The 23827-nt window shown below is 58.1% G+C and overlaps 2 protein-coding genes across 4 annotated transcripts; one reads left to right on the forward strand and one right to left on the reverse strand.

Moving 5' to 3' along the window:
• The first annotated feature begins 236 nt into the window (after positions 1-236).
• On the forward strand, positions 237-13967 carry STX6 (syntaxin 6). Of its 3 annotated transcripts, XR_013340415.1 has the most exons (9): positions 237-319; positions 2625-2794; positions 3353-3447; positions 5113-5175; positions 7242-7364; positions 8586-8692; positions 10180-10274; positions 11801-13681; positions 13720-13967. XR_013340415.1 is itself a non-coding variant. In XM_021545859.2 (8 exons), exons 1-8 carry the CDS (start codon positions 285-287, stop codon positions 11875-11877), a joined length of 609 nt encoding a protein of 202 aa, XP_021401534.1. In that variant the 5' UTR covers positions 237-284; the 3' UTR covers positions 11878-13967. The 3 variants fall into 3 exon arrangements, 2 of the variants coding, with proteins under 2 accessions (XP_021401534.1, XP_021401533.1); XM_021545859.2 differs by lacking the exons at positions 3353-3447; positions 5113-5175 and adding exons at positions 3605-3616; positions 3738-3795 and having other exon boundaries at positions 2625-2808; positions 7324-7364; positions 11801-13967; XM_021545858.2 differs by having other exon boundaries at positions 11801-13967.
• Positions 13968-14767: 800 nt separating this feature from the next.
• On the reverse strand, positions 14768-21520 carry KIAA1614 (KIAA1614 ortholog). Its single transcript, XM_077785286.1, has 9 exons — positions 20920-21520; positions 20297-20360; positions 19026-19175; positions 17209-18434; positions 17004-17133; positions 16174-16378; positions 15717-15829; positions 15389-15573; positions 14768-15087 (listed from the first exon to the last, which is right to left on the reverse strand). Exons 1-9 carry the CDS (start codon positions 21518-21520, stop codon positions 14894-14896), a joined length of 2868 nt encoding a protein of 955 aa, XP_077641412.1. The 3' UTR covers positions 14768-14893.
• Positions 21521-23827: the final 2307 nt, after the last annotated feature.

A 23827-nucleotide genomic window follows, 5' to 3' on the forward strand; every position in this document is an offset into this window, starting at 1 on the left:
CTACGGGAGGAGCTGCGGGACTGCCCGGGCAGCACCGGGACGAAGCCGCGGCCCCTCAGCGCCCCCGCTCCCTCAGCGCTCCCGCTCCCTCAGCGCTCCCGCCCCCTCAGCGCTCCCGCCCCCTCAGCGCTCCCGCCCCCTCAGCGCTCCCGCCCCGCGGCGCCGTGCGCGCTGACGTCACCCGGCCACGCCCCCGGCGGGCGGGGCTGGCGGAGGGCGCGGGCGGGCGGGGCCGGGCCGGGCGGGGCCTGGCGGCGGCCGAGGCGCGCGGCGGCGGCAGCGCCATGTCGATGGAGGACCCCTTCTTCGTGGTGAAGGGGTGAGCCCCGCGCCCCGCGCCCGCCGGGACGCGGCCGCGGGGACGCGTAACCCGCCGGCGGCGCGGAGGGGGCGGGCAGGGCCGCGGCGAGGCTCGGGAGGCCGGCGGAGCGGGGGCGAGCGGCGGCGGGGGTCTGTGAGGGGGGGAAGATGGCGGCGGCCCCCGGGCTGTGAGGGCTCCGCGCCGGTCCGGGGCCTGTTCGCCGGTGCGGGGGCGCTGCCGTGAGGCCTGGGCCCGGGCCTGGCTGCAGGTGCGGCTTGGGGACAGTGGGAAAGGTGCAGGGAGCAGGGAGCGAGCTGTGGGATAAACAATGGCCGTGAGAGGAAGCCTGCAGCGAAGAGCCTGAACGCAGGGAAATACCAGCCGAAGGAAAATTGTCATTAATAGGGTGAAAGGAGCTGTGTTGGAGCTACTGCAGAGGGTCCAGTGGAGGCCACCTAGATGATTTGGGGTCTGGAGCATCTCTCTGGTGAGGAGACACTAGACGAGCTGGGCCTGTTTAGCCCAGAGAAGACAGAGGGGATCTCATCACTCCATACAAATGTCTCTAAGGCGTGTTATGAGGATGGTGCCAGACCCTTTACAGCAACAGGCCATAAACTGAAATTCAAGAAGTTCCACCTCAAGGTGAGGAAGAACTTCTTTCCAGTGAGGGTGGCAGAGCACTGGAAAAGGCTTCATGGAGTTTGCTGCAGACATTCCAAACCCATCTGGAGGTATCCCTGCTCTAGGTGACAGTGAATGACAGGGGGTTTGGACTGGATGACCCACAGAGCACCAGCAATTCTGTGATTCTGTGAAAGCAGCTCCATCACTGAACACTGCCCTCGGGCCACCTTCAGCTTGTGCTGGGGGCTGCTCTCCTGCCCCTTGTCACAGCGAGACAGCCCCAAGGAGCAGCAGAGGGGCTCCTGGTGGGGTGTTTTGGGAGAGCCATGTGAGAAGAAGTGTGGGAATGGATATTGGTACAGCCAGGGAAAATGAATCCCTTCACCAGGATAAACTCGTGCTTAGAGGAAAGTGTAGGAGTCGCCATGGGTGGGGAGCAAACGTCCTGTCAAACTTTCCAGAGATGTTCCTGCAGCGGTGGGGAAGGGCAGGGAGGGGGAAGGGGATGTGCTGCCGCTCCCACAGTTAATTATTACCTGGCAGGTCGGAGGGGCTGCCGGTGGTGTAGCCACCAGAATTGCTACTAGTTTGCTTTTCTGGTGTCTGTAACTCCTCCCATCAGAGGACACCCAGCTCTGCTTTACATTCTTGCTGCTGGGGACTTCCACAAGTGTGGGGAAAAACAAACCCAGCCAAATAAAATCAAAACTTGTGCTGGCAAGTAGAGGAGGGAATGAATTTTTCCAGATCCTCAGTGCAGGCTGCTGGCTTTAGGGCACTCAGAGTGGCAGACTCGGAGCTGTAGGCGTGTGAGAAGAGGAGGGACATGCATCAGAGTGCTGAGAAACTGCAGCTTAGACAGCAACTGGAGGACCAGCTGGATCAGGCCCTGGTGGAACTTACAGAGGTGCAGTCCTGGCACGTCAGTTCATCTGCCCTGGGCCTCCCCTGCTTTCCTTCACTGGGGTGAAACACCTGACTGCTGTGTGCAAGCTCATGGTGGCCTCCTTGGACACCAGCACATCATCTGATCTCCCCGGTGAACCTGGGGGAGCAGTTCAGAGCTTGGGACCGCAGAGTTTGTAAATGCACATAGCCACACTGAGAGTCTGTGACCCAAATTTACAAACCTGCTTGCCCCAAACCAGATGTGTCAGCAGTGCCTTCCCCCGCTGTGAATGCATTCGTCTCCAAAAGAGCTTAGAGCAGCAGAAAAAACTTGTGTTTCCTAAGCCAGCGTAGTAGGCCTGTGTATTTTTTTTAAATGCTGAATTAAAATAAACAGTTCTGCATTCAACAGTCTGCCTGGCTGTGCTGCGGGGACAGTTCCTGTAATTCTGTGTGCCCTTGGGGTATCTTACATGGGTACTTAAGGGCCTTGAGAGGAAAACTGTAGAGAGAGGAATGCAAAGTGTGGATTGCCAAAGAGCTGCCTTGTTCAGACCCTCTGCCCTGGCTTGCCTGGGTGACACTCAGCAGCTTCCCCTGAAGAAATAGGTCCCTTCATGAATAACTTCATGCTGCAGTGAGATTCAGGGCAGATCTTTATTTTACAAAATAAACACGCAGTTGTTGGAAGGAGGGGTGTTTGGGAGGAAGCTGTGGCATTCCTGCTCAGCTGGACACGGGGCTGTCCCAGTGTCACTGCTGCAGGGCAGCTAGTGATAATTCTTGGCTTCTCTTCACTCACCTGCAGGGAGGTGCAGAAAGCTGTGAACACTGCCCAGGGGCTCTTCCAGAGGTGGACAGAGCTCTTGCAAGATCCCTCCATTGCCACAAGAGAAGAAATCGACTGGACTACTAATGAGCTCAGGAACAACCTGCGAAGCATCGAGTGGGACCTGGAAGACCTGGATGAAACCATTAATATCCTTTTTTTGGCCCTTTGGAGGTAGTTGCAGTTCTCAGGTTGTACTAAATAGCAAAGTCCCAGTGCTTGTTCCTCTGCAAAAATCAGGACTGTTTGGGATTGAATTTTGCATTCACATTGGCTTTTCTCAAATTGCAAATGAGAAATTAAGTAAAGGATTTTCCTTTTGTCTTTTTGTCTCCCTTTTTGCAAGGTATATTCTAAGAGGCTTTGTTTTAGAAAGCCTGTTGTGTTGTGTGAATCTGCATTTCTGCAGGCTCAGTTCATTTTCTAGGCTGCCTTCCAGAAATACTCCTTGTCCCTCGTGCTCCTCTGAGTGCTCCTGAAAACACTGCCCAGCATCACAGAACCAAAAAACCACATGGAAAAGAGAAACCTTGTGTGTGTGCTTCACAGCACATTCCTGCCATGTCTCCTTTTCCATCCAGCCTGCAGTTCTTTGCTAATCAGATTTTGGGAAGAGGCAGAATACAGGGGCCCCTTGGCAGGCTTGGGGTTTGTGTATCCATGTGGGCAACCAGCCCACTTCGGGCACTCCTTGACTCGGTGCCCAGGCATCGTGGAGGCAAACCCACGGAAATTCAACCTCGATGCCACGGAGCTGGGAATCCGCAAAGCCTTCATCACCAGCACGCGGCAGGTGGTCAGGGTAAGGAACCTGCCCTTGGGCTCAGGGCCTGCGGGGAATTGGTGGTTAAAAAAGGAAATCTTGGGGCTGTGCTGTGGTGGAATGGAGAGCAGAGAATAAGCCTGCCACCTGCTGAGTCTCAGGCGTACTCCTCTTCCCCGTGTGTTCCCTCCTGGAGCTGCCTGGAAGGGTGTGCGGGTGCAGGTGCCCCATGGAATTCCCTCCTTTTATGCTGCTGACCCTTGAAGTCTTCACACTGCTCTGGCAACAGTGAGCTGGGAGCCTGTGGTAACGGGAGGAAGAGTGAAGAGCCAGCTGCAATGTGGAGCCTCCCTTCAGAGCTGAGGGAAATCTCGACTGTAGCACTGAGTTTTCAGCAACAGGGAGACCACTTTGAGCACTGACAGATGGTTAAAGCCTGGTGTTACTGACATGGTGACTTCAACTTCCTATCCCTGCAAAATAGTCCAAACAACCACTGGATTTATTTTTAACTTGAGGAAGATTTTTTTTCTAGTTTAAGCTTATGCTTGAGAAGCAAAAAGGGGATTTTAACAACTTGGTGGTAAAAAATAGAGAAGAAATATCTTTCCAAAAGCTTCACTGCCTGGTAGCAAGCTGCTAGTTAGGAAGTTTTCTGTCTATTAATAGCTACACTGAGTTTCTGCTGCCCCTCATGACTCTGATGTTCCTGCTCCACAAAATGCACTGGTGTGGCTGGCAGCAAGCCTGTCACCCTACCTTCAGTCCTGTGGTCTGGATGCAGTTCCTAAGGCTTTCTGCCTGGAAACTGATCCCAAAACCACAGTGGCCCCAGGTAGCAGGCATATGCTTGCTGTCTTGTTCTCAGTCTAGTCCGCTCCCTCATGGGCAGGATCAGGCAAACCTGATCTCTGGTCCTCTCCTCCTGGCTGAAAAATGCTGGCTAATGGCTTTTGGAGCAGTGTCTCCCACTGGGAAATGAAATTTATAAGTGGCCCTGTGCAGCTGACTTCCACTTTCCATGGAGGAATTTGTGATGCACTGCAGCCAGTGAGAATTAACCAGGCGAGATGTGGTGGTGCTCTTCAGTGATGTGCTGCACATCTCTGAACAGTAAAACACATCAGAACTCTGCTGGTGGATCAGCCTCTGCCAGATGACATTGACTAGTTACTAATTTATGAAAACTAGGTTATGTTACATTGTGATGGGGAGCCTTCTGTGGTTAGTGACCTTCTGGAGGAGTTCCACAGCAAAAATTAATTGGTAGGAGAGAACATTGACACAGTCAGAGAGGATGGCCACAGCACAGGAAATCTACCTTATACTACGGAATATAAAACCAGATGCAGTTGGAAATAAAGCAGAGGAGGTTATAGGCTTCAATGCCTTGACAAACACATTCTGTCAACAGGAACATTAGTTTATTATACAAATCAACGTGGTTCTGGTTGTAGTAGAGAAAAATGAGTAGTGAGTGAGAAATATTTTCAAAATATCCCAATGCTGTTGATTCCAGTATTAGTATAATAATGAAACTTTCTACAATATGTTTCCAAACTCTTCAAAAAGTGTGGGTTTTCAAAGAAAATATCTCTTCCCTCTTTCCCCCTTGTAGAACCCTTGCTGGGTATAGACAGCTCTGTAGCACCCTGAATTTGCCTGTCCAATGCTCACATGCTTCTTCTTTTGTTGAATGAACAGGACATGAAGGATCAGATGTCAAACTCTTCCGTGCAAGCACTGGCTGAAAGAAAAAACAGGCAGGTGAGAACCAGAAACAGGCAATGGATTTCTGCTACAATGTATGTGCTGTCTGGAGTCCCTCCCCTTGCAAACCTTGGGTGTGGGAAGGGGCTCCCATGCTGCAGCCAAGCCGTGTTTGAGCCGTGTCCATTTGGCTGCCCTGGGAGAGCTGCTTCTCACAGGCACGTTGCTGCCAGCCTCTCCCAAGCCTCTCTCAGAGCAGTAAGTCAGCACTCACCATCTGTCTCTGTCTTCAGAGCTGGTTGTTTACAACTGTCAGCATTGCACCATCCCATGGAAAGGGAAATCTCCCTCCTCCTCCTCCTCGGGGGGAAGCAGCTCAGAATCCATGTCAATGAACGTAATCCTGTGCTGTGCTGGATTTAGGAGCCAAGATGGTGTAATATCCTTTCATGCAGCTGGTTCTTGTAATAGCTGTGTAAGAAGATGGAAGGAGCTCCAGAAGTCTCATGTTGTCTGCACTTGTAATCTAAGGAATAGAAACAGATGCAGCTTGTGCTCCTTCCTGGCTGGTGGAGAGGCTGTAAGGAGATACTGGGGCTGACTTCCAGACCCGCTCCAGTAAAAGCTGATGTGTGCTTCATACAGTTAATTGTCTGTACTGCATCAGCCTTGCCACACGTGGCAAAACCAACAAACTGAGATGCACAGAACTCATTCCTGAGTTTGTCACAGGGTTAATTGATGTGCTTGGCAAACACTCCCAGCAACAAAGTCCCTGACACCCTTGCTCAAACAAGTCTGTAGCTTTCCTGCAATTTGCTGCTTTCCTTTGCATGAGGCTCGTGATAGCTGCAGGAGACCATATGGCCCAGCTCATGTAGTGACATCTGGTCAGGAAAACTGACTTCCCCTTGCTGCCTTCCTCTCCTTTCCAAGCCCCTCGCCTTCATTCCAGACTGCAAGGCTTGTGCTGGGCTTTGTGTCTGAGGGGCTGGCTGGCAGTGGCCTGACCCTCACAGCCCAAGCTGGCAAACAGACCCTTTCTATTGAAGCTGCAGGCAAAGCTAGTGAACTGAATTAAATAAAAACTAGCTGCCTTTGTCACAAACTGGAGGGACCAGGAGCTTGCTCAGTGTCTCGGGGGCAGGAACAGCCAGATGTCCTGCTGGCTTCCTGCATGGTCAGTCAGCTATCCTCACCCCACCTTGAACTTTATAAGTCAGATGAACCATAGACCCTGTCTGGTTTTCAGCCTGACAGAGTAGCCTGGTCATTGTCTTGCCGTTCTTCACAAATACTCAGTCATTCCATCCTGCCCACAACCAGGAATTGCAGGGTGGTCTCATTACAAGTCAGCCTGCCTTCCACACTGGAGGGCACAGTCCCTAACCCTTCCCTAGTGCTGCAGGGTGCAGTTCCTCACTTGCAGGTCATGTTCATTCTCCAGCATCTGTAGCTTGGGTTATTCCTCTTGCTGGGACCAGACATATTTGGTTGAAAAGCCACATCTTTGCAGGCTTTGCAGGAACCTGTCTGTCCAGGCTTTAGGAAAGTAGCAAGAATATGTATGCTGGCAGCCAAAGAGCTTGCTGGAGGGATAGGCAGCCTGGATCATAGACCATAAGCATACAGCACTGCTCTGGTTATATATTGCATTATTTTACTGTCAGCTCACCTGGTTAAGTACTTTATCCAGACCCTCTTAAGCCCCTGTCATTAGCAGCAGAGTGCTCAGATGGAGCTGTACATCTGTTAACACAATATACCCAGACACTTCCCAGCTCACATGTCCTAGCACACAGTGCTGCCTCTTGAGCAGGCCTCTGCCAGTCCTTTGTGCAGTGCAGGCCTCCTGCACACACTGTCAGTCGACCACGCTCCAGCTCTCCTGCTGCTGGAGAGGCATCTCTGCAATTCCAGGCTGCAGAGACTTCCCAGGCTGGCATTTTGTCTCTGGGTTTAGTTCATGACAGCACTTTGACTGAGTAGCAGCAGAGCAGGAGGAAGGGGATGCTGTGCACGTGTGTGCACAAGTGTTGCCTTGTCAGCCTTCCCACCTCACCGTGTAGATGGTCTGGGAGCAGACACAAGGGTGTTGCTAAGAGCTGTCTGCATCTGTTCAGGCACTCCTGGGAGAGAGTGGGAGTCAGAGTTGGAGCTCTGGACCTGACAAATACAGCCGTCTGGACCGGGAGCTGCAATTAGCAAATTCACATTTCATCGAGGAGCAGCAAGCTCAACAACAGGTAAGGCAGCTGGCATCACAGACTAAATGGCTTTGCTTGCCAAATGGGTGCCAGGGGGACTTGTCTGGCTCCAGGAGCCTGACAGTTCTCTCTTTGCTTGTGGCATGTGTCTGTGCATGCATTTCCTGTGCAGCACAGCTTTGGGTGATCTTGACACAAGGCTTTTAACCCTGGAGGCGTGGGGCTTCTGCTGTGTTTAGGAGGCAGTAGGCACAATCTGGAAGATGTAGCACACTAGGATTTAATAGTGCAAGATTGTTGAAATCCTCGGGAGAGTAGAAACGCTGCAAAAAGAAAAGGGCCCGTTTGTCTTATGCAACTTCCCCTAGTTAAAATTCTTTGGTGTTGTTTTGTGTGCATCTCCCATCTGAACAGGCTGGGAGCAGGAGCACGCGCCTGCTTCCTTTTCCTGCTTTTGTCACCGTGAGATTAGTGAGAAAGGCTGTGTGAGGGCTTGGGAGAACCCCTGGTGAGACACTTCCCAGCTGCACTTCCCAGCTGACAGGGGAGTTTGCCTGGAGAAGTGCCCAGGCCAGGCACAGACTGGAGAACTGCAGGGCCTTGACACAGGCAGTGACTCGGAGGTGGCAAACTCTGCAAAAGCTCCTGACCAGTGCTGCCACCTTGGCTTCCAGACATGTTTTACCTACTGACTCCAGGGGGATAAATAGCTTCAGAAATAGGTAACTAGGGTAAAGCTAATCCTTAGCGTGACTGTGCCCTGAAAATGACTTAAAACAGCAGCAGACTTATTCCTTTGGCACACTCAGAGCCAGGCTGGCTATTTTTAGCTCTAGAAGCTGCAACAACCTTCTGCTTGCATTAACTCCCTGTTACCTGCAGCACATTCCATGTGGTTCCCAGGCATAGCATCAGTGTGCCTCCCTGGCCAAGGTTTTTATGACTAGCCCTTGGATCTTTCCAAAGTCACTTTAGCTGTGCACGCAGCATGGATGAGCTGAGGCTGGATTTGCAGGGATGTCTGGAGACTGCAGCCTGCTGTGCTATGGGGATGCCACGCCATGGAAACTTTCCTCTGGTTGTCTCCTCTCCAGCATTTCTTAGGAATGCAGACCTCATTCCTGGTGGCTTAGGTCTGAGCCCGGGTCTCACATCTGATGTTGGCTGAGCAGCAAGTACTTGTCCACTGGATGGGCTGGCTCCAGCCCAGCTGCAGGAAGCAGATCTGTAATTGCACATTTCTCTTCTCTTTGGCCCCAGTTGATTGTGGAGCAGCAGGATGAGCAGTTGGAGCTGGTCTCTGGCAGCATCGGGGTGCTGAAGAACATGTCCCAGCGCATTGGTGGGGAGCTGGAAGAGCAAGCAGTGTAAGTGCGAGACATGGTGGCAAAAACCTGGCATGGGGCTGGCTGCAACATGGCTGGATGTCCTCACACACCTATCTCTGCCTCTGGTAGAGCCTGGAATTCACTGGTCCCTCAGGCAGCCTCTCCCTGCCAGCCCGTGGAAAGCATTTTGTACTGCAAGGATCCAACTGCAACCTCCTTCCTTTAGAAGCCTGCATCTAGGGCAGGCTTAAACCTTTCCTCCTCTCCTTTTCACATGTTCCCCCCTCGGGCAGCCAGTAGATAAAGGAGAGAGGTGCTGTGCAATGCAGATGCTGGCCACTTCTCCACTCTACAGGGTTTTGTGCTGCCCCTGGACAACTGCTGGGGCCAGAAGCTCTCAGCTGTGCCCTGAAACACACAGCACAGTGCTGCTCTTCATCACTGAAGCTAAAAATAACCCTCACCCACGCAAAGGGTTAAAGGGCAGCTCACAAAGTCATTCTTCATCCATCCATTTACATAAAAATTAGATTTCTTTCCCAGTTCTTGTCCTTTGCAAACAAGTTCCCAGTTGTGCAGGCTAACAGCTATGCTTCCAGAAAGGCTTGAAGGGTTCATGCCTAAAACCCCTCCTTGTTTGGCTGGTAGGAGTCTGGAGGGCCATGTCTCTTGTGAAGTGATTTCATATTGAATGGAGAGGAGGCTTTGGAGGCTTTCAACTTCCCTCCTGTGTCAAGTTGTACAGCATGAGAATCCTCTGCTCTCGGAGAGGAGATTGGTGTAGTGTGTCTGTTTCTGGATCATCACACAAGCCATCAGTGCTTGCAAGATTAGCTCATAACTACTACAGTGAGGTTTTCCCCACTGAATGAAGGTTTAACAAGTGCCCTGGCACTCCAAATGAAGGAGTCTGTCCTTTTAAATGCATTTCGCTTTAAAGTCCCACTGGCTGGAGACAATTGGATTAGTACCTTGACTCTGGATACGCACTGGCATTGACAAAGCATGGATTCAGGAAGGCTTCCAGATTCATTACAGTCACTGTGTGGAGGAAGTAAAAGGGTAACTTCCACGCAGAGCTTGAAAAACACCTTAAAAGCAACTGCAGATCTTGTTCCCACTTGATACATTACTGAAACAAGATTTTAGTTTATACTGCAAGCCCTGAACAAGAAGAGAGATTTAAAATCCAAGCTGACACATAGATGCTAATCACAGATTATAAGTGAGACTCCTTTTATAAGGAGGAAGCTGTTCCCCCACTCCTTACCTTGCAGATGTGTGTAGAGATCAGCCACAATCACCCAGGGAGGATCTGGCAGGATTCCCACCAAAGCAGAGCTGCTGTTTCAGCAGGTTTTTTCCCCACCCTCGGGTGCTTCCAGGAGGGGAGGCCCCATTCATTTTGTCTGCCAAGGTGTAATACTCTGCTCACATCAGTGTTTTGATCCACGTGTGTGAGCGTGCTGCAGAATGCCCAAGGGATGTGCCACGTGCTGACCAGTGCCCTGCTTCTGTGTCCTCAGGATGCTGGATGACTTCTCCCACGAGTTAGACAGCACTCAGTCGCGCCTTGATAACGTCATGAAGAAGCTGGCCAAAGTGTCTCACATGACGAGTGGTAGGTCCTAGGAAGTGGGATCCAGTCCCTGGAAAGGGACAGACAAGCCCTTGGATCTTCAGGCTGGGACACTGTGCTCCCACCCATCCAGCCAAGGGGAGGGAGCAGCTCTCAGTTCTTGAAAGAAGGGGAAGGTTTCCAAGCCCGGCAGCTGCTCCTGCCCAGACACTGCTCTGCTGCCTGTCCCCTCCCTTTGTTTTATTTACAGATGCCTTTCTATTTATGCTGCTGCTGCTGGGAAAATCCCCCTCTAGCTGGTGGGAGGGGATGCTCTGCAACCTCCTGCTCTGCTGCAGTTTCCCGGGCTGCCTGTGGAACAAAAGCTGTCAAGGTGCCATTAAACACGGGCCACTGTGTGTGGCCTACCCTGCACCAGAATGCCTGCAGCAATCCCCTTCCCAAATCCGACCTGCCCTGGGGCTGCTGGTGCCTGCAGGCTGTTTGTCGGTCACATCTGTCTCAGCTGGTAGAGGAAAGGGCTGAATTCTGCACTGAACCCACAGAAAAGTCCTTATAAGGCTGTGCCTGAAGCCGGGGGCAGAGCAAACAGGAAGCCCGGCCTGGCTGCTGGGAAGTGCTGCTGCCGGCTGCCTCTGAGCCTGGCTCCGTGCCCGGCCAGCGCCTCCTCCAGCACCCCTGTCCCTTGGGTGCTCAGGACCTTGGGAAGGCAGCAGCCTGTCAGGAGGAAAAGCATTCCTGCTCTGCAGCATTAGTCTATCTGGGATTTATGAGGTAGTGGGGATACAGCCCCAGAGAGACCACTTGGAGTGCTGGCAGTGCACTTTGGGTCAACAATAGCTCAGCAGCAGCACTACCACGGGTGAACACTATGTCTCTGCCCTTTCCTGTGGGAAAACCCGTGGATCTCTGCCGAGTGTTTCTGAGTGTTGTGAAAGAGCATTTCTGCTGGAGTCACCTATGCCAGGGAGAGCAGGAGGGCTCTTTCTGGGTAACTTCTGTGCCTAGGAGTTGAAGGGGTGCCAGCAGCCGTGTCCCCACTGCTGCACCATCATCTCATGGGGAAGATGGCTCTCAGAGGTGATGTGAGCCAGTCTCAGAGGTGTGTTGAGCCAATGAGGTGTAAAGATGTCCAGGGAAACCTAATTCCTGGCCCTGTCCTAAGGGAAGCTGCCACAATCTCTTCCTGGCAGAGCTCCTCAGGGCAGCTTTCACCAGATCCCTTCCTGTTCCTCTGGCAAACAGATTACTCCATGAATGAACAGCAAACACAGCAGCTCTCTGCTTGCTCCTCCCAATTGCTTTTGAGCCAGCTTTTCAAAGCTGTTTGAACTTGGTTGGGAAGTAGCCTCAGAATTCCCACAGCTGTTCCCAAACCCCAGTGTATCCTGGAGGAGAATGCCTCACTGCAATATTCAGTGCCATAGCCTTTCTCCCACAGGAACTGGTGTTTTGGCTTTTTGTGGCTTAAGCTTGAATTTGGTTCCTAGCAGTACACAGAGAAAAATGCTCCTCCAATTTACCTTCTCCACTAAAGCAGGAAAACTGATGCTTCCTTTTCTTTCCAGATCGACGGCAGTGGTGTGCAATTGTTGTCCTCTTCGTCATCTTGCTAGTGGTGCTCATCCTGTTTTTTGTCCTGTGATGACAAAAACTGAACTTCCTGGGACGCCCCCTCCCCGCCCCCTTGCCCTGGCAGCGCGGGGAAATGAAACTCTCCCCATTTCCGTCCGCCCTCAGAGATCCCTGGCAGGAACACCCGCGCCCGGCTCTCACCATCCTCCTCCAAGGACTGCGGCTCAGCTGCGCTGGCATCTCCCCTGGCCCGGGGAGAGAGGGCGGAGCGCTGGAGCTGCTCCTGCCCTGCTGCGGTGCAGTCTGACCCCAGCTCCGGGTCTGCATCCCTGAGCTGCAGGGGGACCTGACCCCCGCGCTTCCACCCGGTGCAGGTAGGAGCCGCTGAGAGGCGGACACAGAGCAGCGAGCCCTGAGGAGGATGTGACGGGGGAGGAGTTACTGAATTCACTGAGCATTACAAACTGCGCTGCCAGTGCCAGCCTCAAGCGTTACTGGGAACAGTGAAACCCCCCCCAAGCCGCAGCAAGGGAGGGGAGCCCTGGCCCTGCTCCCCGTGCCCCCCCCTGCCTTCTGTGGGCGGGCTCTGTAGCACCAGTTGTCTGCCGAGAGAGCACGGTGAGTCCTACCAGAGCTTTCCTGCCCTCTACCTGGGCAGATGACAGAGCTGTAGGGTCTCGTGCCCTGCCATCGGCCACCCAGGCCCCGTCAGACACCCCAGAGCTTTAAACCTGGGGTGCTGCACACCGAGCACTGGCAATCAGCCGTGAGCCAGAGAGGGAGAGTCTTGAAGCTTTTAAACTTGCCTCCCTCATTATACAGGCCTCTAAAGCTCATTGACTGATGCTTTCTTTGCCCTTCTGTAACTGAGTCACTGCTTCTGTTTAACAGCTGCTTCCCTTTGGCAAGTGATTTGCCAAGTCTAAAATAACTTATTTTTTTTAAGAAAAAAAAAACTTTAAAGATTTTTTTTGATGACCATTAGAGCCACGTTCTCTCTGCGGGTGCACGACACACATGATCAGAGGAACAGTGCTCAGTGATGTATTTTAAGTGTATATGAACTTGTAAATAGATGTCTTATTTTTTCCCAACCGCTATTTTTTGGACACCTCCATTGTAAGCAACCAAAAGGCAGGAGATTCAAAGCTAGATCATGTTTCCATATTCCTTCCCAGTCCTTTTGTTACGTCCCAGTTGTTTGTCACTAAGTTGTCTCAGCAGTGTTGGATTCCCTAGAGGGAATGTGAAGTAGCCAGGTGGGCAATACCAAAAATGTGTTGAAAAGAGTTCCCCTAGGCAGTATCACTGCAGAGAACAGGCAGAGGGACCGTGCTGCAAGCACCAATTGTGGGATAGGGGGTGATTCTTGAAGAAAGCAAAAACATTTTCTTACTCACTCTGCTCCCATATTTTAAGTTGCAAACATGAAAAGACTCAGCACAGGCTGGCTTATGGCTCCCAGATGGAGCTGTGGGAGGAAGTTAATTGGCACTGACGCAAAGACTTCTGCTGAAATTGCAAATCACCCCCAAAATCATCCCCCTCGCCTTAGAATCTTGCCACCGGACGGCTTTACCTCCGGAACTGAACACTCCTCCCCCCCGGCTTCGTGGCTCCCTCCGAGGTCTGCGTGCCGCAGTCCCTCCCGCAGGCGCTGGATGCGCAGCCGGCGGCTCGGTGCCTTCCGCAGCCGGGCGGGGCCGGCCGGAGCCTCCAGCCCGCCCGGCTGCTCCTCAGTCACGCACACGTGGTGCCTCGGCGCCCACCCGCACTCGGGATTCGAGTGGCTCCTTATCCTTGCAGAGCATCCCTGCAGGGAATAGGTGCTGTCTGCTTACGGACTCCGTGGGTCTGTACCTCTCCAGGAGCAGGCTCCCAGGAGCACGGGTTCCCAGGTTCCTGGGAGCAGGGCTCGCTGCTGGCTGCTGTTTGCACACCTCTGATCCCCATGTTACTTCCAGTGTGTTTGTGCATCCTTCAGGAGTGACTCCCATGTAGGACTGCTCCTTTCGTAGTCCAGGGGGTGGCCCAGCTGCTGACATCACCACAAACCACCCCAGTGTCTCTGGTCCCTTTCCCCATGTACATTTGCTTTTCTGTCGCTGGTGGTGCCCTTCCCTTTAACACTAAATAAAGGTGCAGCAGCGTAGATCTCCACTCCTCCTTGCCTGACTCTTGGTCCTGGGACAAACTTCAGGTTCCCTGGCACCAGGGAGTGGGAAAAGTTCTCCCACCAGCATTTGCCAGGCATCACCGTCCTGGTTTTTGAGACATAAGCAGCATCTGCAGTTTCTGGGGTCAGTTCAGCATTGTGGGCAGCTGTGCCCAGCTGTGGAGTTCCTGCAGACAGCGGTACCCAAATGTGGGGCACCACCGTACAGAGGGCAGCCACTGCTGCTGGAGACATTCCAAGGATGTGTTTTGTCTTCCATGGCTGGAAAAAAGAACCCCTCAAAATCCCCGAGGAGCCCTGCAGGTGGCTGAGCGCCCCCACCTATCTGCCCAGGGCCCCCCAGCACCACAGCACGGTCAGGAGGTGGCTGGTGGAGCAGCAGGGCCATGGGAAGAAACAAGTAGTAAAGGCCCTGTGGGCACATGCACCCCCCACCCCCTCCATGCCACAAGCCAAGGGCACTGTTTTCTTGTTGCAGAGATGTATTTTTGGGTTTCAGTTTGAAATAATTTAAAAGAGCCTCACCAGCCCTCCAGCACGAGGTGGCAGTGCTGGCAGGAAGCCCTCTGTCTCCTGGGGTCACAGAGATGGGGTGTCCTCATGCTGGTCACCCCAGTGCCCAGCAAGACACACCCACCCAGGTCTGTCGGGGCCAGGCTGTCCCCTGTCCCCCACACCTGGGCAGCTCCTGGAGACTCTGGGGGGATCCTTGGTCCCACACTCCCTCCAGGGGGACACACAAAGCCACCTGCCCCCACTGCAGTGCGGCCGGGCAGCTCCTGGCGCTGCGAGGCAGCTTGGTCCATGCCGTGCCTTCTGCAGCATCCCGGGACATCAGTGGGACGTGCTCCTTCTGCCAGCACTGGGACGTCTCCTCCTCTTGCCGGGCTCGGCGGGAGCGGTGCCAGGGCTAGCGCGGCGCGGGGCGGTGCCGCAGCACGCGCAGGGCCAGGCTGTCGGCCCGCAGCAGCAGCTGGCGGATGTGTGCCAGCCCCAGCCCCGAGACGGCCGCGCCGTTCACCTGCAGGATCTCGTCCCCCACGCCCAGGAGCCCCGCGTAGAGCTTGGCCGTGCCAGCATCCGCCATCTCCTGCACGTAGACACCTGTGGAGGGAACAGGGATGGATGAGAGCCCTTCCTGGCCCAGGAGCTGCGCAGAAACAAGCCTGTGGTAAACAGCCTTTGCTGTGGGCTGCACGTCCCAAGCCAAGTGCTGATGGACACACAGGACTGTGCGTGGCCAAAGCCACACGTGACAGCGTCCCCCCACTTGCATCACCTCCCTGTGGCTCAGCAGCAATGGAGCAACCTCCTGCACCCGTGCCTGAGCTCACCCCTGGGGTGGGACAAGAGCCACCGTGGAGAGACCACGGAGTGCCACGGCTTTGGGATGATCCCACCATACCTGTGTCAGGCCGGCCGTGGCCGGAGGTGACGGAGAAGCCGAAGGCGCCGTCGGGGGGTCGCTGCAGCTCCAGCTGGCTGGTGCCATCAGGGAAGACCTCAACCACGCGCCCCACGGCGCGCAGCTGGCCGGGCGCCCCGATGTCCTCCACACTCAGCGAGCGCTGCGGCCCTGAGCCCCCCTTCCTGTGGGGAGAGGGAAGATGGGTGAGTGGGGACAAGGGAGGCTGCTGGAGACCAGGTGATGCAGCCCCTGGCAGCACTGAGCCACCACAGCAGCCCAGAACAGCGTCCTGGGCACCACAGGGATGTGCCAGGCCCCATCCTACCTGTCACCCGTGGTCTGGGGCAGGAGGTAGGCACTGGCACGGCGTGCCTTTCCTAGTCGGGGATGCAGGCTCTGGATAGAGGCAGCTTTCTGGGGCTGGCAGAAAGGTGACACCTGTGGAGAAACACCTGGCTGAGATGGGGACAAACACTGTGCAGCATCACAGTGCTTCACCCACTGATGTGCCCAGGGAGTGGAGGAAATCGGGACATCCCACCCCCCTGGAGCACACCCCAGCTCACTGCTGAGGAGGCACAAGCATACCTGCTCTTCCACCACCACCCCTCTCTCCCTCCTCGCAGCAGGTTTGGAGCGGTGCATCCCCCCACGCCCCCTCCAGGACGGCCTGAGCCACAAATCCACACTCAGGAACACTTAATCCCAGCCCAGCATCCTTTCCCTTGTGCCACCCCAGTCTCCCCACGGGCACCCCCGCATGGGGCGATGTCCAAGCTCACCAGCTGCAGAGACTGCAGGGACGGTGACTTCTTGACACCAGGGCTGCCTGGCGGGGAGCCGCCGGGGGCCGGGAGCTGCTCCATGCTGTAGCAGCGGAAGCGGCCCAGGCGCTGCTTGGTGCTTTGGCTCAGGCTGCACAGCAGCTTCTTCAGCCCCAACGCCGAGGCGCTGCTGCCCTTGCGGCTCACGGGCTGCCCCGGCTCCCTGGGTGGAGAGGCGTGGTGCTCACACACCGGGTGTCTGGGGCCTGCAGCTGCCTCTGGGCAGGGGGTGCATCCTGCACCCGCCTTGGCAGCCGTGAGAGCTGCAGCACGGTGACATCGGGGTGCACGGTGAGATTGGGGGCAGCCTCCTCCCCGCAGCAGTGACCCAAGTTTGTCACTACCCAAAGTGACCTGAAGGGCCCCCCTCCCTGTTTTCTCCATTATTTCAGGGGTTTAACACATCTCAGAAGTCCCCTGCTGTGCCCCAAGGGATCAGATCCTGGGCTCAGAGGACCCAGCAACACCTTGGAATTCTCCTGCCAGGCTGAGACATGCAGCACCAGGCACAGGGCTAGCAGGATCGCACTTGGAAAGCCCCAAGGCAGCTGATTTTCCTCAAAAAGGAAGAACCCGACACCAGCGAAACACCTCTGTCACATCTGCTCTAACATCCCTGGCAGAACCAGATGTGGGGAAACGCAGCTCCCCCAAACCCACAGCAACACACGGGCACATTGTAACCCCCACGCTGTGGTTTTTGGGAGGTTTTTGGAGCCAGGGAGCTCAACTCAGCAGCATCCTGCAGTGGCCAGGAGGGATGCTCAGGGCTGCCCGTGCTCACTCACCCGTGTGCCACGCTCCCGGCCAGCTGCCCCTGTGGCTGCACTCCCGACGTCCTGGCACTTTCCCCGGCAGGATGAGCATCCTCCAGGGGCACGGCGGTGACAGGGCTGGCAGCAGGGTGTGACAGTGTCCCTGCGACCACAGAGAGACAGTCACATACCTGTTTCCCTGGGGACCCCCACAACACTCCATGTGTGGGTTTCTTACCTCTGCCCGTCCCTGAGGCGTCCTGCCCGTGGGTGTTGTTGCAGTTGTTGGTGGACAAGGCACGGAGGGGGCTCCCCGGGAGCCACCTGGGGCTGCAGGGGCTCCGCCGCTCGGCCGGCGCCGCCGTGCCCCCGGGCTGTGCTGGGGCTGCGCTGCCAGCATCCGGCTCCGGGCCCCGGAGTCCTTGGCTCGGCGCCTGGCGGCTGCTGCTGGCCAACAGGGCTTTCCTGCAAGGCATCTGGGCACAGGCCTTCTTGGTAGGAGGGGGAGCAGGGACGTGGGTGCCTGGGATGGGGGTGCTGGTCCTCAGCTGCGAGGAAGGCTCCAGGGGCTCACTGGGCTGCTGTGGGTGGCGAGCCGTGTTCCCCACTCCCTTGCTGCCCCCCAGATGTTGATGGGGTTCCCCATCTTCCCGGCTGCTGGCTCTTCCCGGCGGTGGGGGGCAAACAGGCCCCGGAGCCGAGCGCCCGTCCTCGGGGCCAGCGCTGGCCACACAGGTGCCCCTCCTGGCCCTCGCCTCCGGCTGCGGGGCGGCGCGGGGAGCTCTGTGCCCGCGAGCGCGGGGGTCCCGGTGCCCCCGCAGGTGGGGGCTGCGGGGTCCTGCCTCCTCGCTGTCCGTCCGGCAGCCGTCGGAGGTGTCCGTGCTCTCCAGGGCCGAGTCCACCTCGTCGATGTAGGTGACATCCCCGATGTAGGTCTCCTTGATCTTCTCGGTGTGGATGCGCTGCCGGGAGGGTAGGATCCACAGCGGGGACCCTCCGGGGCCCAGAGGCCTGATTTTAGGCTCTGTCTGGGCAGCGCTCGGCCCTCTGCTATCCCCTGGGACGCTTCTTTGTGCCGCAGGGCTACTTTTAGCCAGGTCGGGGGCAGCTTGCGCGTCCGTGCCCCGGCCGGCGGCAGCACCGAGGAAGGAGCCGCAGGCGCTGCACTTGCCCCCGGCCACGAGGTCGCCGCTGCGGGCTTTGGGCTGGCCAGCGCCGTCGCCCGGCTGCCTGCTGCCGGCCGGCTCCGGTGTGACCGCCGAGCCCAGCGCCCGCCGGTGCCGCAGCTGCAGCCGCTCCAGGTACCGCACCTCGGCGTCCCGGGCCGACTCGTCCTCGAAGCGGACGCGGGACGGGGACGGTCCCCGCGGCCGCCGCGGCCGCCCGCAGCTCGACTCCCCGCTGGACGAGTCGCTCAGGCTCCCGCCGTCCCGCGGGGCGACGCTCGGCCTCCCGCTGGGCTCCCTGCCACGGGGACAGACAGACGGACGGACGCCCTGCAGGGGCTGCTCTGGGGATGCAGGGCGGGAGGGCGAAAGCCCAGTGCAAAAGACAGAGCAAGGAGGAAAGTCTGCCCGGTGCTCCCTGGCTGTGCACAGCCCTGCTTCCCTCCAGCCTGAAGCTGAATTCCGAAGAGGCTGCGGCACCCCCCTGCTGCCACGGCTCGACCTCCATCGGCCCTTCCCTGCCCGAGGTGTGTGGTTAATCATTCCAGGAACACCACATCGCACATGACCTGGCGAGACTCTGCTTGGTCCAGCCTCCAGCAGCGAGTCTCGCCCGGGAAAACATTCCCCATCAGCTGGGAAACGCCATCCTCCCACCACTGATATTTCCGTGTGATCGTAAACCACAATTAACTGAACACCCCCAAACGCTGGGGAAGTGGTTGGGCACGTCCAGGGTACGAGGCCGCACTGCGTGTGCGGCAGGTCGGATCGCGGCTCCGCACGCACGCACGCCTGCACACGTGTGCCCGCTCCAAACACGGCGTGGACGTGCCCCAAACCCGGCTGGGGGCCTGGGAACACCGTGGGGACAGGGGGTGGCACTGACCTGGGCTGTGGGACGGCGGCGGGGACGAGGAGGATGTCGTGGCTGGCGCGCAGCGGGTTCGTCCGAGCCTTCATGCGGGCGCGCTGCAGCAGCTGCTTGGCCTGCTCGTGCCGCGGGCTCAGCTCGAGCTCCTGCCCGGCCACAAAGGCCCTGCGGCCCCGCAGCGGGCAGGGGGATTAGGAAAAAATAACAGGGATTAGGCGTGCTTTAACAGCAATGACGAGGCTGCTCTGCCCAGGGAAAACGGGGCTTGGCCGCCATTCATGGGCGGGCTGGCGGCCGCGCCGGGGGATGGCCGGGCAGGCACCCTTCACCCCCTGGCGCCAGGTGAGATTTTGGGGCAGTTTCAGCACCCACACAGCTCGGGCAAAGGCTCAGCCGAGCCAGTGCTTTGTGCCACGGGCATCCCTGAGGTGGACAGGGAAATGGTGGTAGGCACCACTTCCCGTTCCCGTCAATCCTGTGGCGATGGGGAGGCAGGGAGGTTTGATTGTCTTGCTGCCTTCCCTTCCTTGCAGGGGATCTTTCCCCACATCCCTATCCCCCTCTGACTGCAGGGTGAGGGATCTGACAGCTCTCCCTGCTGCACCACTGCCTTCCTGGTTGGCCATGGCCCTAATCCTCCTGATTAAAATAATCAGCTCAGGCAGTCTCCTCGGGAAGCCCAGCCTTAACCTCTTCAGTGCAGCACGGTGGGCACACGCTGCCTCCCCAGCAGCACCATGGGCAGCACAGGCCTCCCCCAGGCTTTGGCTGCCCTGCTCACAGGAGGTGCTGCATCCCCAGCTCTGCCTTGCACCCTCATCACTGATCCAGCTGCCAGAGCAGAGCAGAGGCAGTTACCACAAGACTGGGGGTGGGGGGGGGGGGTTTCCCTGCTCACGGTTCTGCCCTTTCCAGCCTCTCACCTGCCTTTGCCACCTCCTTATTTTTAGTCCATTCCTCTAAGGTTTTTCATTAGTCCAACAAGATTACACACTCCTGCTGCCTCGATCCTCTTAAGCACCTGGAGCAAATTTCTGTCCCATCCTCTTCCCCAGTTCCCTTCCTGCTCTGGTGTCCTGGCAGGGATGTCCTGAGCTCAGACACCAGGGAGACACCCAGTTCCTGCCCCTTGTCCCACGGAAGCATCACTGGAGCCCAGCCACACTCCCTCACCAGCTGCCCCACAGCCCTCCCCTGGAGCTGCTTCAAAATGTGCATTTAAAATACAAGACTGGGGAGTGGGAAAGAGGGAAATGTCCACTTCTGCCACACTGGAACTGACCTACCTGCAGCCCTCAGCATCCTGCAGCGAAACCCCTGAGTCCCAGTCCCCATCGCTCGCTGGCATCTCTGAAATGCAGGACAGGACAAGGTATTAGCCTGGTTGGATGGCACCCCCATCCTCTTGATAGCACCCCCCATACATCCCATCCCAACACCCTCTGCGGGCTCTCCCAGATATTTGGCTCTGAGAGATCCCAAAGGAGTGGAACGTGGGGCAACAGCACCTGGCTGTAGGTGTGGGACTGTGGGGATGGGGATATGGGGTCATCAGGGCAGATGCTATCAAAGGAGAAATGTATTCTCTTTTCTGGTGGCAGTTTGCAAAGGGACAGTGATGCCCACAGATCTGGCGTGTCCCCGAAATTTCCTTGCTCTTGCTTCGGCAGTGAAATTCCTCACCGGGGCACCAGAGGGGACTGACGGGTATCACCCAGAGCATCTCGCGAGCACCTCCTACATCCCGGTAAAGGGGATGGGGCAGCCCTGGGGTGTGAGGCAGCAGGGAGCTGCACCTGCAGCGTGGGAGGCTGGAGGCTGGTCCTGAGGACTCCCGCCATCCCAAAGGTTTTCCCTCCCGCTTCCCCCAGCTGTCCTGAGCGAGCCACCACCTTCCCAAAACACCCACCGGGAGCGGCAAGGCCCAGCACCTCCTGCAGCAGCCGCCGGTTCCTCTCCACCCGCTCAGCCAGCGAGAGCCTCTCCCAGCTCTGCGCCGCGGGGCCGGGCACGGAGGGGCGGCCCCGGTCCCGCAGCGGGGTTCGAGCCTCCTCATCCAGGGAGGGTCTCTCACGGAGGGGGACACAGTGCCAGGACCTGCTGCCCTCGTCCGGGGGGAGCTCGGCGCCTCCCGGCACGTCTCCCCCGGGGCCCGGGACCCTCCAGAGCCCCGCGGTGGCGGCGCGGGGCGCGGGGCCGGGGGCGCTGCCGCCGCCGTCCAGCAGCCCGTCCGTCAGGTAGGTGCGGAGCTGCGCCCGCGGCTCCTCCGGGCCCGCCTTCCCCCGCCGGGGCCGCGGCTTCTTGGGCGAGGGGCGCTCGGGGGCGGCCGCGGGGGTGCCCGGCCGCCCGCCCCGCTTCTCCTTCAGCGCCTTCACCTTCCCCTCCAGGACGGCGTGGGGGCCGCGGGCGGCCTCGGGGCGCTCCAGCGGGGCAGGGCTGCGGCCGCCCTGCGGCTGCGGCTTGGGGGGCCGCGGCAGGCGCCGCGCCTCAGCGGGAGGGCTCCTCTCCATCATTCCTGTAGGGATAAAACCCTGGGCGTGACCCCTGCACTGCCCTCGCCCTCCTCAGCGCCCACCCACCCGCACAGGGCATCACCCCGCCCGACCTGGGGGGTTAGAGCACGCGATGCCACCGGCGTGTGCCTGGAGAGGAAGGGCACGGGGAGGTGACACAGAGGCCACCCGTCCACCCTGAGCACCGACGCTCCGCCGGCATCACTGGGGAGCAGGAGGAATGGGGCATCAATGGGGCAGGGGGGAACGGGGCAGCAATGAGGGATCGGTGGTTCCCCAAAACGGGTGGCCAGGGGCTGGGCTGCAGTGCGAGTGCCCGCCCACACTGCTCCAGGTGCCCTGGGGCACCCAGCAAGAAGACCCGGAGGGAACTGACACTTCCTGAGCTAAACCAGGGCCCCAAACCTCCGCGGGACACAAATCCCTCCCGGCGACAACTCGCCGAAGGTGCCACCAGACAGACGCCAGCCCCTGCTCCGCCCCTGCCCCCGGGGCCACACGTGGCACTCGTCCTGCGCCCGCCTCGCGTCCCGGTGGCACCGAGGAGCCGCTGCCCTCCTACACCCCGCCGGCAGCATCCCGTCCCGTCCCGTCCCCGCTGGCAGCCCTGGAGGAGCCTCCCCCGCGGCCGGGGCTCCGGAGCATCCCCGGGGCACCCCCCGGGCCCCCAGCTCCCCGCAGCCCCTCACTGCCCCAGCCTGAGCGGGACGGGGCCACGGGCGGGATGCCAGGGCAGTCCTTACCCCCGGAGCAGCATCGGGAGAGGGCTGGGAAGAAGGAGAAGAAAGCGGAAGAAGGGAAGGAAGGAGGGGAGGGAAAAAAAGAAATTAAAAAAAAAAAAAACAACGGCCAAACCAGCAAATCCCAGCCCCTCCAGACGAGCCCGAGCTCAGCCGCTTGGCTGGGCTGTGGGGCCGTGGCTGGCCCTGCCTCCCGCCCCGGCCTCCTCCTCCTCCTCCTCCTCCTCCTCCTCCTCTCCGCGCACCGGGCCAAAGCCGGCCCGGGACCGCAGGGCCGGGGCTCGCTGGGGACAGGGGTGACCCCGCGCTGGACCAGGGAACTCCAGAGAAGGGAGCCAGCAGCACGGAGGATCCCGGCTGCCCTGGCCCGACCCCAGGAATCCCTTTGGGCTGCGGGGCCGGGCCGTGCCCGCTGCCGGGGCGGCTGTCCCGCACCCCGGCATGGGGCCGGTGCTCCCGGCGGTGCGGGGGCATTTCTCCAGCAGCAAAACCCGCCGGCTCTCGGCACCTTCCTGCGAGCATCACACGTTTGCAGCTGTGCTAAATTCCCCTGCTTGGACCCACGGGCAGCCAGGCCCGTGGCATTTCCAGGGAGCCGAGCTGGGCGCATCCTGCACATCCCTACCCCCAAACCCGGCATGCCACACGTGCCTGCCCCCCCACACCAACACCCCCGTTCTGTCCCCCACCCCGAGGCCCAGGACGGGTCCCGGGTGGGCAATGCTTACCTGCAGGTGCCAGGGCTGCGTCCCTGGGGGTCTGAGGGGGCCCAGGGTGTCCCAGCCCCGCTCCGGCTGCCGCTTTAAGCTCTGGCTTTTGATATTCGTGATTGGTTTCATAATCCCGATCAAAAGGAAATCACCAGGATTATGAAATTGTTTTAATCCCCCTGGCTCTGGCCACACCAGCCCCTGCCAGCACGAGCAGCAAGAAATCACTTTTATCTTCTTAAAATATCCCCAGCCACCCTGGTGGCCCTGGGGCTCTCAGCACAGCCAAACCTGAGCCCAAGGGCCTCCTGCCCCACGGGGGGTGACAACAGGGGTGACTCCATGGGGGACAGGAGCATCTTCACTTGGCTGCTTCCAGGCAGGAAGGGCCAGCTGAGAGCTCTGTGTGGAACAGCCCAGGGCAGAGGAACCACCCTCGTCCTGTCCCCCTGGGGCACTGGGGTCCAACCTCCCCTGTGATGCCAGGACCCATCCTTACCTGCGGGCCATTCCAGAAAGGGAAGCTGGCTCCTTGGCCTGGGCTGTAGAGGTGACACGCCTGGGAGATGTCCCCACGGAGCTGGGGTGAGGTGCCAAAGCTGGGGCAGCAGGAGGGCTCCTGCCACCAGCCAGGAAAGCCAGCAGGGAGCTGTGGCTGGGATTAAACCTCTGGGAAGTGGCTGCTGTGAGCAGCAACAGGCTTAGAGCGATTGCAAGGCTCTGGGCTCTCTTCTGGAGGGAGATTGATTGCAAGAGGCAATGAAGAGATTTAAAGAGCAAAATAAAAGCACAGACCCCAGACAACCCAGGGCTGGGCTGTTCAGCCTCTGGTCACACATTGTGCTGGCAGGACA

Source organism: Lonchura striata, chromosome 9 (genome assembly GCF_046129695.1).
Source record: "Lonchura striata isolate bLonStr1 chromosome 9, bLonStr1.mat, whole genome shotgun sequence".
NCBI classification, from domain to species: domain Eukaryota; kingdom Metazoa; phylum Chordata; class Aves; order Passeriformes; family Estrildidae; genus Lonchura; species Lonchura striata.

Coding starts and splice junctions, on each gene's coding strand:
- STX6 (XM_021545858.2), top strand. CDS start 285: ATGTCGATGGAGGACCCCTTCTTCGTGGTGAAGGG. Junction 320..2,624: donor CCCTTCTTCGTGGTGAAGGG/GTGAGCCCCGCG, acceptor ACTCACCTGCAG/GGAGGTGCAGAAAGCTGTGA. Junction 2,795..3,352: donor AGACCTGGATGAAACCATTA/ATATCCTTTTTT, acceptor CTCGGTGCCCAG/GCATCGTGGAGGCAAACCCA.
- KIAA1614 (XM_077785286.1), bottom strand. CDS start 21,520: ATGGAGAGGAGCCCTCCCGCTGAGGCGCGGCGCCTGCCGCGGCCCCCC. Junction 19,176..20,296: donor CAGGATGCTGAGGGCTGCAG/GTAGGTCAGTTC, acceptor GCGGGGCCGCAG/GGCCTTTGTGGCCGGGCAGG. Junction 17,134..17,208: donor CGCCTCAGGGACGGGCAGAG/GTAAGAAACCCA, acceptor CTGTGGTCGCAG/GGACACTGTCACACCCTGCT.